This window comes from Papio anubis, chromosome 11 (assembly GCF_008728515.1).
Source record: "Papio anubis isolate 15944 chromosome 11, Panubis1.0, whole genome shotgun sequence".
Classification (NCBI taxonomy): Eukaryota; Metazoa; Chordata; class Mammalia; order Primates; family Cercopithecidae; genus Papio; species Papio anubis.
The window spans coordinates 64,640,162-64,653,546 of NC_044986.1; the positions used below are offsets into that span (position 1 = coordinate 64,640,162).

Below are 13,385 nucleotides of genomic sequence, written 5' to 3' on the forward strand. Positions count from 1 at the left end.
GAAAACATAAAGAGATATTTTCTCCCAAAATCAATCCACTCAATATTTTTTAGTTCATAGTAATAGTAATTATGGCCTCAAAAAATAACCCATTCTCAAGGGCATTTAAAATGGAAAAAGGGAAATTCTAAAATGAATTAATTTTTTAAAATCTCACAATACCTTTAAGACCGTGTTTCAGGCAATGTTCCATAACAACAAAGAATTGCTGCAAGGGGGGATAATCAGAATCCAAAGTGCGGCCAAAGCTCAGGGCAGATTCAATGAGTCCTTTGATACTCAGTTTAGCCATGTTTAACAAGTTTGCTCTCTCTACAGCTGTGGGGTCTTTTGTAGCTGAAAACACAAGAAAGGAATCCAACATCATTTGCAAGACATGACAATGAAAAAAATACACAAACCCTTCCCTTCTCCTATAAAAACCAACAGTAGTTTGCTGTTCCTTGGTTGACAAATTCTCCCCAGCTAAACTACACCCTTGATTAACTTCTCTTTATGTCTCTCACATATACTGTAAAAAATTTCCGGCCGGGCGTGGTGGCTCACGCCTGTAATCCCAGCACTTTGGGAGGCCGAGGCAGGCAGATCACAAGGTCAAGAGATTGAGACCATCCTGGCCAACATGGTGAAACCCCGTCTCTACTAAAAATACAAAAATTAGCTGGGCGTGGTGGTGTGCACCTGTAATCTCAGCTACTTGGGAGGCTGAGGCAGGAGAGTCACTGGAACCCAGGAGGCAGAGGTTGCAGTGAGACGAGATCGCGCCACTGCGCTCCAACCTGGTGACAGAGCAAGACTCCGTCTCACGAAAAAAAAAAAAAGAAAAGAAAACAGAAAATCTCCTTGACCACTCCAGCCAAAGTTTATGAATTATTCTCAAGATCCTGCAAATCTGTCATTCTCCTGTATTTATTTAACTTTCCTGGTACCTCTTCATAGAGAATGAGTTTTTAAAATGATCTTCTGTGGAGATAAATTTGGGCTGAAAGACAACATGTTTAAGGGCCTCATGCAAAAGGTGAATAGCAGGTACCATCTAAGGATGAATTCCAAGGCAAAAACGTTCAGAATAAACTGGCAATAAAATAAAGGTAGTTAAAATTCTAGGATTCCACTGTCACCCACAACAAACATGATAGGTAAAATACACTGACAAGTAAGGGGAGACAGGAGAAGCCGTCCAATTCTTTCAGTCTATCCTCTTTCTGTCTGGCTTCTTCATTCTGACTGTAGTTCTGTATTGCATGACTGTTTTATTTTCAAAGAGAAAAGCAGAGACCAGTTTTACATTAATGCTTCTCAGCCATCCACACAGTTGAGGAAGGCCACAGCGCCAGTCTGAATACCAAGTTAATAGATGCATATTCCAAAAGGCCTGATTTTTAATTGATATTTTTAAGACACAGTATCATCAAGCAAGATGTTTTCAATTCACAAAACTATTGTCCTCCTTCCCACAAATTTTATTCTCAGTTTACTTAGAAATTCAGACGCTTCCCCATCATCTCGTCACTGTTGTGACTGGTGGAAATACCTTCAACAAACACAGATGACAAAACTAAGGTGTGGAAAAACAAAGCACTTAATATAACACTTCATAATCTCTGACAAATGTACAAGTCATCAATGTGTCCGTTTTTCCTTCACTGAACAACAACAACAAAACCCAGAGTCTCCAAAGATCTAGTATTCTAGCTCTGATTTCTAGATAGCTAGGCATGAAGACTGACACTGAATCCTAAGCAACCTAAAATGCAAACAGCCACAACTGCTGTGGCCAAACTGCCTGGTGGAAAAATGTCCACACACGACATTCCTTTAAATCTGCATCGTGGTCTGACTCCCACTACTTTTCGGGAATGAAACCACTTGATGTTTCATAATCCGTGGCAACTCTCATTTTTAACACAGCCCATCATAATTCCTAACGTGCGATGCCACAACCACACAAAGGGTGTTTTGCAGCTGCTGGGAGGCAGATCGGTGCTGGGCACTGGCAGTTCCCACGCCGAGGGGCGCTCACACCGCGGCCACGCCCCGGCTGCGCTCCAGGACTCCTCCGGCCGGGACGTGACCCCCAAACCCGGCCGCAGGTGCGCGAGGACTCCCAGGGCCAGTGCCCGCACCTTGCCAGGACCAACCCCTTCCCTGCTTCTCTTCCTGCCCCTTCCCCCCAGCAAGGCTGCCCAGAGGCCTGGGGCCCCCCAGGACCATCGCGGCGGGCTCACCCAGGCTCCTGCGCGTCAGCACTCCCCGTCTCCCGCCCTCGGCGTCAGGCACCCAGGCCAAAACCTGAGATGCGTCTTCCCTCCGCCACCCCCAAACCTGAAAAGTCATCGCCCCTCCCCGACTGCTCCCCGACTCCGGAGTGACACCCTGCCCGGCCCAGTCCTCGCTCCTGGACGCCGTGGCACCTCGAGCCCTCGGCCACTATGCCTCAGAACCTGGGCGGGAACGGGCCGGAACAAGGGAGGGGGCACGTTGCCATGACGACCCCGGGAGCCCCCGAGTCCCAGGCAGTCCCCGCCCATCCCGGGTTCGGGCCCCAGTTCCGACTGCCGGCCTCGGCGTCTCCCACAGCTCACGGTCCACCCCGCCTGGCCGGAGCCCTCGGCCCGGGACTGAGGGCCGAGCGTTCGGTCTCGGCCCGCTCGCCTTACCCATGGCGGCGGCGGCGGCTGCGCGATCTCGGGCGGGGGCTTCCTTGGCCTGGCCAGCAGCTCCCTCCAGGCGCTCGGCGGCCACCACCGCATCTGCAGCCAGGCCCGCTGCGGCCCACAGCGCCCCCGGCGGCGGGAGGGCGCCCGGGCGGCCCCACGGGGAGCGGCGCCCCAGGTCGGGCGGGGACCCGCGGAGCCTTTGGCGGGCGGGAGAGCAAGCCCCCTGTCTCTAAGCCTCCTCGCATCCGCTGGGACCGCAAGAAGGAAAGGAACGTGATGGAAACCACGGGTGTGAGGAGCCAGAGTGCTGGGCTCTCGGTCCCGTGCCCCGGGGGCTTCGCCGGAGCGCGAAGGCCGGATTTCAAGGGGCGGCCGGCCACACGCAAACGTTGCTTCCACCGGGCTGGCGGGGCCTGATCTAATAACACGCCTGACTACTGCCCCTTCACCTTCACAAACACAAAGGGGACCAAAAGAATTTAGAAAATCTGAAGCAATTGACAGCAGGCAGAAACCTACTAAAACTAGTTAGCCCCAAATTACGACTTTTTTTGTTTTTTGGGTGTTTTTTTTTTTTTTTTTTTTTGAGATGGAGTCTCCCTCTGTCACCAGGTTGGAGTGCAGTGGCGCGATCTCAGCTCACTGCAACCTCTGCCTCCTGGGTTCAAGGGATTCTTCTGCCTTAGCCTCCCGAGTAGCTGGGATGACAGGCGAGCGCCACCCCGCCCAGCTAATGTTTGTATTTTTAGTAAAGACGGGAGTTTCACCATGTTGCCCATGAATGGTCTTGATCTTTTGACCTGGGGATCTGCCCATCTCGGCCTCCCAAAGTGCTAGGATTACAGGCCCGAGCCACAGAGCCCGTCCTAAAGCAAGTTGATAAAACTCATTACAAAAAGCTAAAGTGAAAAAAGAAAGAAAACAATTCAAAAATATTTCATTATGTGCTACAGCAATATCCACACAAGCACTAAAATTCAGACCTCGAGGCCGGGCGCGGTGGCTCAAGCCTGTAATCCCAGCACTTTGGGAGGCCGAGACGGGCGGATCACGAGGTCAGGAGATCGAGACCATCCTGGCTGACACGGTGAAACCCCGTCTCTACTAAAAAATACAAAAACTTAGCCGGGCGAAGTGGCGGGCGCCTGTAGTCCCAGCTACTCAGGAGGCTGAGGCAGGAGAATGGCGCAAACCCGGGAGGTGGAGCTTGCAGTGAGCTGAGATCCGGCCACTGTGCTCCAGCCTGGGCGACAGAGCAAGACTCCGTCTCAAAAGAAACAAAAAAAAAAAAAAAAAAAAAAATTCAGACCTCGGCTGGGTGCGGTGGCTCATGCCTGTAATCCCAGTACTTTGGGAGGCTAAGTTGGATAGATCACGAAGTCAGGAGTTCGAAACCAGCCTGACCAACATGGTGAAACTCCGTCTCTACTAAAAATACAAAATTTAGGCAGACCTGGTGGCACGCGCCTGTAGTCCCAGCTACTCGGGAGGCCAAGCGGGCGGATCACCCGGTCAGAAGTTCGAGACCAGTCTGGCTAACATGGTGAAACCTGATCTCTACTAAAAACACAAAAATTAGCTGGGCGTGGTGGCGCATGCCTGTAATCCCAAGATTACGTCAGAGAAAAAAAAAAAAAAAGTCAGACTTCATCCCTGGATCCATCTTGGTTCACATTTCCCAGGATTATGAGCCCTAGTCACCTTAAGGGCCAGTAGTGACTCAAGTAGAATTAGATAGGCATATCCTATTAGCTACAAGAGATTTTTCTTTTTTTTTTTTTTTTGAGACAGGGTCTCACTCTGTTACTCATGCTGGAGTACAGTGGCAAGATCTCAGCTCACTGCAACTTCCACCTCCCAGGCTCAAGTGATCCTCCCACCTCAGCCTCCCTAGTAGCTGGGACCACAGACGCTCATCACCACACCCAGCTAATTTTTTGTATTTTTGTGCTTTTTATTAAAAAAAAAAAAAAGTTATATATATATACATCTTATGATCCCAGTTTTAGTTTATCAATAAATACAGCAATATGAATATATACCTATATACGTATATATATAGTTAGAAAAATAAATGCATAGGTAAGAGACTGAGTAAAGTACTTGAAAATGTTAATAGTTACAATGTGTGGGTGGGGGCATTGTGATTACTTTTTTCCCTAAACCATTGTGTGTGTGTGTGTGTGTGTGTTTAAACTTTTAGGTTTGAGGGCATATGTGAAGGTTGGTTGCATAGGTGAACTCATGTCATGGGGGTTTGTTGTACAGATTATTTCATCACCCAGTTAAGTCCAGTATCCGATGGTTATCTTTTCTACTTCTCTCCCTCCTCCCATCCTCGTCTTTCAAGTAGACCCCAGTGTCTGTTGTTCCCCCCTTTTTTTTTAAGACAGGGTTTCACCACGTTGGCCAGGCTGGTCTCGAACTCCACAGCTCAAGTGATCCACCCACCTCAGCCTCCCAAAGTGTTGGGATTACAGGCATGAGCAACCGCACCTGGCCTTTCTTTTCTCATCTTTGTGTTTCATGAGTTATTTAGCTACCATTAATTTTTATTTTATTTTTTATAGAGATGGGGTCTCACTATGTTGCCCAGGCTGGTCTCAAACTCCTGGCCTCTAGTGATCCTCCTGTCTCAACCGTCCAAAGTGCTGGGATTATAGGCATCAGCCACAATACCCAGCCTACAAGTCATCTTTTTCATGAGCAATATGGTCCACTGAATCCAGATGGACCACCTTGTCACATCATGCCACAGAGCTTTCAGCCTTAGCCTTAGCTGGCTCATGACATGATTTTCTTACAATGACAATTGTAATGCTTCTGAACATTTGTATAGCACCTGGAAGATGTTACCACGCCGGGCAGTGCAGGGGAAGGGAGATACACATAGTGGCCGGGAAAACTGCAGAATTCCTAATCAGAAAACGTGGGTTCTGGCAATGACTTGCCATGGGGTCATATGCTAACACAGACGATCTATGCTAGGTTCTCTATAGGGTTTAATTGAGAAAATATCCATGAAAAATATTGATAAATATTAAAGTATCCTACTAATTACAACTGCTGCTTTAAAAAAGCAGTAAACAGGCCGGGTTTGGTAGCTCATGCCTGTAATCCCAGCACTTTGGGAGGCCAAGGTGGGAGGATCACCTGGTCAGGAGTTCGAGACCAGTCTGGCTAACACAGTGAAACCTCGTCTCTACTAAAAATACAAAAATTAGCCAGGCATGGTGGTGCATGCCTGTAATCCCAGCTACCTGGAAGGCTAAGGCAGGAGAATCACTGGAACCCAGAAGGCAGAGGCTATAGTGATCCAAGATCTCACCACTGCACTCCAGCCTGGGCAACAGAGTGAGACTCCATCTCAAAAAAAAGAAAAAGAAAAAAAGCAGTAAACAGCCAGATGTGGTACCTCATGCCTGTAATCCAAGTACTTTGAGAGGCTGAGGCAGGAGGATTGCGTGAGGCCTAAAGTTCCAGACTACCCTGGCCAACATAGCAAGACCCTGTTTCTAAAAACAAATTTTTTCTAGTTAGCGGGGTGTAGTGGTATGCACTGGTAGTCCCAGCTACTCAGGAGGCTGTGACAGAAGGATAACTTGAGGCCAGGCATCTGAGGTTGCAGTGAACTATGATCCTGCCATGCACTCTAGCCTGGCCAACAGAGACTCCATCTCTTAAGAAATAAATAAATAAATAAAAGCAGTAAATACTATGAAGCTCCATATAGGTACTATTATAGTACTGTATGCAGATGAAGATAATTCTTTTGGCTGGGAGAAAAATCAGAAAAGGCTTTTTGGAGAAGGTGGCATCTTAAAGTCTTTCTAAGTGGGTAGAGATGCCTAAATGGTGATGGAAGAACAGACAAATCTAGAGAGCAGATCAAATGGGAAACAGAATAGGCATGCACAGGAACAGCAAAAATAGTTTCATATGGTTACAACCAATACACAAAGACCCCATTAAAGAATAATCACTGTTACAAACCATGGGTTCCGACCTACTAGTGGGACATGAAAGCAATTTTAACAGGTTGCAATTAGCTTTGTTTTTATTTTTCATTTTATTTTATTTGAGACAGAGTCTCACTCTGTCACCCAGGCCATCATGCAATGGCATGATCTTGGCTTACTACAACCTCCACCTCCACCTGCTTGAATTGGGTTCAAGTGATTCCTGTGCCTCAGCTTCCCGAGTAGCTGGGATTACAGGCGTGCACCCCCATGCCCAGCTAACTTTTCTATTTTTAGTAGAGACGGGGTTTTACCATGTTGGCCAGGCTGGTCTTGAACTCCTGACCTCAAGTGATCCGCCCACCTTAACCTCGCAAAGTGCTGGGATTATAGGCGCGAGCCACCGTGCCCAGCCACACTTTGTTTTTAATGGAATAGAGTGGAACATACCAGGGTATATCACAAAGGGTAAATATTGTCTTATGGCAGTATTGTTTCAGATGCATATGCATATACAAATTTACATTGAGTCATGATGTAAAATGGATTTTCTTATTGCGGGTGTGGTATTTTTGGTTTAAATACTAGCCTAGATCATCATAGACCAAACTATGTAATTACTAAAGGATGAGATTACAAATAAATTTCATTTTCTGGCCGGGCACGGTGGCTCATGCTTGTAATCCCAGCACCTTGGGAGGCCGAGGCAGGCAAATCATGAGGTCAGAAGTTCGAGACCAGCATGGCCAACACAGTGAAACGCCAACTCTACTAAAAACACAAAAATTAGCTGGCATGGTGGCAGGTGCCTGTAATCCCAGCTACTCGGGAGTCTGAGGCAGGAGAATCGCTTGAACCTGGGAAGCGGAGGTTGCAATGAGCTGAGATTTTGCCATTGCACTCCAGCCTGGGTGACAGAGCTAGATTCCATCTCAAAAAAAAAAAGGAAATTTCATTTTCTAAAATATGTAGTGTTTGAAATTCTTACTAAAATATGTACTGCTCTGTAATTAGAGGGGGAAAAATGTTTTGTTTTGTTTTGTTTTTTTTGAAACAGAGTTTCACTCTTATTGCCCAGGCTGGAGTGCAATGGCGCAATCTCGGCTCACTGCAACTTCCTCCTCCCAGGCTCAAGTGATTCTCCTGCCTCAGTCTCCCAAGTAGCTGGGATTACAGGCTCCCGCCACCGCACTCAGCTAATTTTTGTATTTTTAGTAGAGACAGGGTTTCACTGTGTTGGCCAGGCTGGTCTCGAACTCCTGACCTCAGCTGATCCACCCGTCTCGGCCTCCCAAAATGCTGGGAATACAGGCATGAGCCACCGCACCCAGGCCAAAAATGTTTTAAAGAAAGAAAAATTATGCCAAGATCTTTAAGCACAGAGAACTGTGAGATGATGTCATTTACAGAAATAGGGATCACAGGAGGAAGGCATTAAATGAAGATGGAAATTTCCAATTTCTTTGTACTAAGTCTAAAATGTTCACAGAATATTCTGAAGGCATTGGCTGGAAGGCAGCTATATAACTAGAACTTGGAAGACAGGGTGTAGTACAGGTTTAGTAAACAGCCACATGGGTGATGGGTGAAGCCAGTAACTGTCCAAGGAGAAAGAAGAGGACCAAACCAGACTTGGAGCTCTGGGGAAAACCCACTGTTAGACAGCCAGGAATAAGGAGAAAAGAAAGGAATTGGAGACAACAGCAAAAGGGAAGTCAGGGGGAGGGGGACAGGAACTCTGAACTGATTCAGGAGAGGGGCCACTGGAACAGCCACATTGTCTTTGCATTGTGGCTTTATACTTTTTTTTTTTTTTTGGAGATGGAGTCTTGCGCTTGTCACCCAGGCTGGAGTGTAGTGGTGTGATCTCGGCTCACTGCAACCTCCACCTCCCCGGTTCAAGCAATTCTCCTGCCTCAGCCTCCTGAGTAACTGGGATTACAAGCGCCACCACCATACCCGGCTAATTTTTTTGTGTTATTAGTAGAGACAGGGTTTCACCATGTTGGCCAGGCTGGTCTCGAACTCCTGACCTCAGGTGATCCACCTGCCGCAGCCTCCCGAGGTGCTGGGATTACAGGCGTGAGCCACCATGCCCAGCTTCCTAACTCTTTTAAACAATTAAATGGCTAGACTCTTATCACCAAGACAGATCAACAAAAAAAAAAAAAAAAAAAGGAAACACAGAACACATCCCCAGGTTCTCTTCTATGGAGCTTTACTTTTCCAGCCATATGAACCTGTAATGAAGCAAAAGGACTTTCTTATTCATTTCATTCCCAGAAACTGAAATTACTATCAGATTCCTTCCTGATTTAAACTCTCATTATATCTAACCAATATTTACGTTTCATCACAGCAACCTCTCCCGTTTGTCCTATCTGATCTATAACCTCTCCATGAACAAGCCCATCCTGGGTGCCCTTCATAAATCTCTTAATAATATCAGTGCTGCTTGGTTTCAGCTTTCCAGCATGATCAATACTTCACTTGTCACTATTAGAACCCTGAGTTTAATTACTATTAAACTATTCACTTGTCACTATGATAACCCTGAGTTTAATTACTATTCAGTATTAATAATTGACACAGTAAAATCCATTAGTAAAAAAATTTATTAAAAAACTTCAAGTAATAATTTAAAAAAACACATGAGGTAGAAACAAAAATTTTAACATATTTAGCATTCATTAAAAAAAAACCCTCAAGAGAAATGGAAGATTTCCAACCCCCAGAAGATCTGTTACCCCAAGATTTTAACCTTAAAGGTTAAAATCTGTTCCCATATAAATAATTAATCATCTTGAGGCTATTTTGTTTTACAAAACATCTTTACACAAAAAGGGAAAACTGAGTGATGCCCCCAAACATAGGGGCATATGAACATATGTGAAAATAGGAATCTACTTTTTAAATTTGTTATCAATTCAGAAAACAATATTTGTTGCAAAAGACGATGTAAGAATTATTTTCTTTTATATCAAAATCCACTCTAGAATACCGAAATACTGAATACTGAAAACAAAAAAGGGGGATAGTAAGGGAGGATAGAAAGTTAACAGGAAGTAATCAATTCATGTCATAAAAGACTAGGTTTAGAGTGAAAACACATCTGATAGCAGAAAAAATCCTAGCAAAATGGCCTTTGGATTAGGGACCTCAAAATACAGAAAAGAATCACACTTACATTCTCATCATCACAAGACTGTGCTTAAATGATGAAAACAAATCAAATCCCTTTATCAAGTCGTTCAAATAAAGTTCTTACAATGATATCTACAAAATCAAATTAGTCCTGAAATGTCTGACTTAAAAGTTTAAAGCCCAAAGTCAAAAGTTAATCCATCTTCAAAGCTGGTAAAAATTTATCAAACTCTTTCTCTAGGTCAGGCAAAAATACATGTATAGAACCCATAAATTTAGACTTTTCACAGTTTTGGGTACACCTGTGCTTAAAAACATAAATACCGCATGAAATTTTGTATGGTGATAGAATTTTCTGTATAGGCACGAGCTAGAGGAGATACTGCCCTAGTATGAAAAGGCAAGGGAAATAGTGTTTTATTCTCTTTGAAAGTCACCCAATATGTGGCAAAGACTTCCATGTTCTCTTGATGGAAGATCAATGATGTAAAATAAATTAAGGAAGAAATATTTAGCACAATACAGAATGGCATAAATTTACGACGTTATTATTTAATATTTTGTAATCTGATTTACAGGACCACAAAAAAAAATACAGATCTTTATGGCATTCTATGAATAATTACGCCCTTAAGCCATAAGAGTTATTTATCTTTTTTCTTTTTTTTTTTTTGAGACAGAGTTTTGCTCTTGTTGTCCAGGCTGGAGTGCAATGGTGCGATTTCGGCTCACCGCAACCTCTGCCTCCCGAGTTCAAGAGATTATCCTGCCTCAGCCTCCCGAGTAGCTGGGATTACAGGCATGCGCCACCATGCCCGGCTAATTTTGTATTTTTAGTAGAGACAGGGTTTCTCCATGTTGGTCAGGCTAGTCTCAAACTCCCAACCTCAGGTAATCTGCCTGTGTTGGCCTCCCAAAGTGCTGGGATTACAAGCGTGAGCTACTGCGCCTGGCCTCAGTTATTTATCTTAGCCTAATTCATACCTTCATAAGAAGTACAAAGTTCTTATGAAGCCTAAGAACTTCATACACTTTTTTTGTTTGTTTGTTTGTTTGAGATGGAGTCTTGCCCTGTCTTCAGGCTAGAATGCAATGGCGCAATCTCAGCTCACTGCAACCTCCGCCTCCCGGGTGCAAGCGATTCTCCTGCCTCAGCCTCCTGAGTAGCTGGGACTACAGGCGCACGTCACCATGACCAACTAATTTTTGTATTTTTAGTACAGACAGGATTTCACCGTGTTAGCCAGGATAGTCTCAATCTCAACCTTGCGATCCACCTGCTTCGGCCTCCCAAAGTGCTGGGATTACAGGCGTGAGTCACCGCGCCCAGCCCATACACATTTTTTTAAAATGATTTATCTTAAGGCCAGGTGCAGTGGCTCACCTCCTCTCTACTAAAAATTTTTAAAATTAGCCAGGCATGGTGGTACATACCTGTGGTCCCAGCTACTGGGAAGGCTAAGGTGGGAGTCCAGGAGGTCAAGGCTGCAGTGAGCAGTGATCCCACCACTACACTCCAGCCTGAGTGAAGTTAGGCACCACTTCTTGGGGAAAAAAACGGCTGAGTGTGGTGGCTGACACCTGTAGTCCCAGCACTTTGGGAGGAGGCGAGTGAATCACTTAAGCCCAGGTGTTCAAAACCAGCCTGGGCAACATGGTGAAACACTGTCTTTACAAAACAAATACAAAAATTATCTGGGCATGGTGGCATGCACCTGTGGGCCCAGCTACTGGGGAGGTTGAGGTAGGAAGATCACTTGAGCCTGGGAGATTGAGGCTTCAGTGAGCTCTGATCATATCACTGCACTGCAGCCTGGGTGGCAAAGCAAGGCCCTGTATTTAAAAAACAAAAACAAACAAAAAAATCTTAAAAAATAAATAATACTCCATTTTAATCTAATCATTTGTTCCGGGTTAAAAAAAGGTTATAGGCCGGGAGCCATGGCTCACATCTGTAATCACAGCACTTTGGGAGGCGTAGGCGGGGGGATCGCTTGAGCTTAGGAGTTCAAGACCAGCTTATGCAACATAGAGTTTTAATTTAAACAAGTATATAAATACTCACAACAGTGCAATCAAATGTGACCATATACAAAACAAAAAGGATATTAATTTTTCTGAATTTAAATGATTAAGCAGCTTCTCCAAAGGAGGATAGCAGTTTAGTGAGGGCACGCACCCCAGGAGAATCAGTTTATGCTTGGCTCTGGTTATAGCAACATTAAGACGTCGCCAGTCTTTCAAGAGTTCACCAACCTGTAAGAAATGTAATTTTCAATTATTCAAGTTCAAAGGAATGGCTGAATATATTATAACACATCCCTATACAATGGACAACTGTGCAAATTTAAGAATAGAATGAGGCCAGGTATGGTGGCTCATGCCTGTAATCCCAGCACTTTGGGAGGCTGAGGCAGGTAGATCACTGGAGACCAGAAGTTCAAGACCAGCCTGTGCAACACAGTGAGACCCCATCTCTACAAAATATACAAAAATTAGCCAGGCGTGGTGGTGCGCACCTGTGGTCCCAGCTACTCAGGAGGCTGAGATGAGAGGATCACTGAGCCAGGGCTGCTTGAGCCCAGGAAGTCAAGGCAAGGATGCAGTGGGCCATAACCATGCCTCCACACTCCAGCCTGGGTGACAAAGGGAAACTGTCTCAAAAAAAAAAAAAAAAAAGGAGACTATCTGAGATAAGAACTGAGTAGATGAGGGATGGAGTACAAAGGAAACCTTTTATTATGTATATTTTAAAACCATATGGATATACTATACAGTTGAGAAAAATGAACTAAGGAGAGGTAAAAATAAGAAAACAAACAAACAAAAAAAACTATTTTGGGAGATGAACGCAGGAGGATTGCTAGAGCTCGGGAGTCGCCCACCAGCCTGTACAACATGGCGAAACGCCATCTTTACAAAAAAATTTAAAAATTTACTGGGTGTGGTGGTGCATGCCTGTAATCCCAGCTACTCAGGAGGCTGAGATGGGAGAATCACTGAGCCAGGGAGGTGGACATTACAGTGAGCCGAGATTGTGCCATTGCACTCCAGTCAGGGTGACAGAGGCAGATCCTGTCTTGGGAAAAAAAAAAAAAAAATCAAACCTCAATTATCTATAAATTTGAAAGTATACAAGGAAGATCTTATATGAAACAGGCCTCAAATACAACAGCCAAGGGGTGGAAGCAACCATTCCATCTGAAAGATGAATGGATAAATAAAATGTGGTACATAGAGACAATGGAGTATTATTCATTCTTAAAAAGGAAAGAAATCCTGTCACATACTACAACAGGATGAACTAGCTGGCTAAGTGAAATAAGTTAGTCACAAAAAGATAAATACTGTACGATTCTACTTATATGAGGTACTTAGATTAGTCAAATTCAGAGATAGAATGTAGAATGGTGGTTACAGGGGCTTGGGGAAGAATAAAATGGGTGGTTAATCATGAATACAGAGTTAGATTTGAAAATGAAAAAGTTCCAGAGATTGTTGAACAACAGTGTGAATGTACTTAACACTAATTAAACCGTACACCTAAAAATGGTAAGATGGGCCGGGCACGGTGGCTCAGGCCTGGAATCCCAGCACTTTGGGAGGCCAAGGCGGGTGGATC

The 13,385-nt window shown here is 44.8% G+C and overlaps 2 protein-coding genes across 17 annotated transcripts in view; both read right to left on the minus strand.

Moving 5' to 3' along the window:
* RUFY2 (RUN and FYVE domain containing 2) overlaps positions 1-2,773 on the minus strand; it is a 61,496-nt gene extending 58,723 nt beyond the window's left edge. For 5 of the 10 annotated variants that reach the window (XM_021944007.1, XM_021944008.1, XM_009214805.1 and 2 more), the window contains exons 1-2: positions 2,229-2,664; positions 163-336 (exon numbers count right to left, since the gene is read on the minus strand). In XM_021944007.1, the coding sequence (XP_021799699.1) occupies positions 163-336; positions 2,229-2,337 (283 nt within the window). In that variant the 5' untranslated portion in view covers positions 2,338-2,664. Of the gene's footprint in view, positions 1-162; positions 337-1,154; positions 2,145-2,228 lie in introns of those variants that run through there. The other 5 variants (XM_021944009.2, XM_009214809.4, XM_021944011.2 and 2 more) reach the window with 3 other exon arrangements.
* Positions 2,774-9,216: 6,443 nt separating this feature from the next.
* DNA2 (DNA replication helicase/nuclease 2) overlaps positions 9,217-13,385 on the minus strand; it is a 63,033-nt gene continuing 58,864 nt past the window's right edge. For all 7 annotated transcript variants that reach the window (XM_021944006.2, XM_021944004.2, XM_031652232.1 and 4 more), the window contains 2 exons: positions 11,873-12,019; positions 9,217-10,249 (listed from right to left, as the gene is read on the minus strand). In XM_021944006.2, the coding sequence (XP_021799698.1) occupies positions 10,181-10,249; positions 11,873-12,019 (216 nt within the window). In that variant the 3' untranslated portion in view covers positions 9,217-10,180. The remainder of the gene's footprint in view (positions 10,250-11,872; positions 12,020-13,385) is intronic.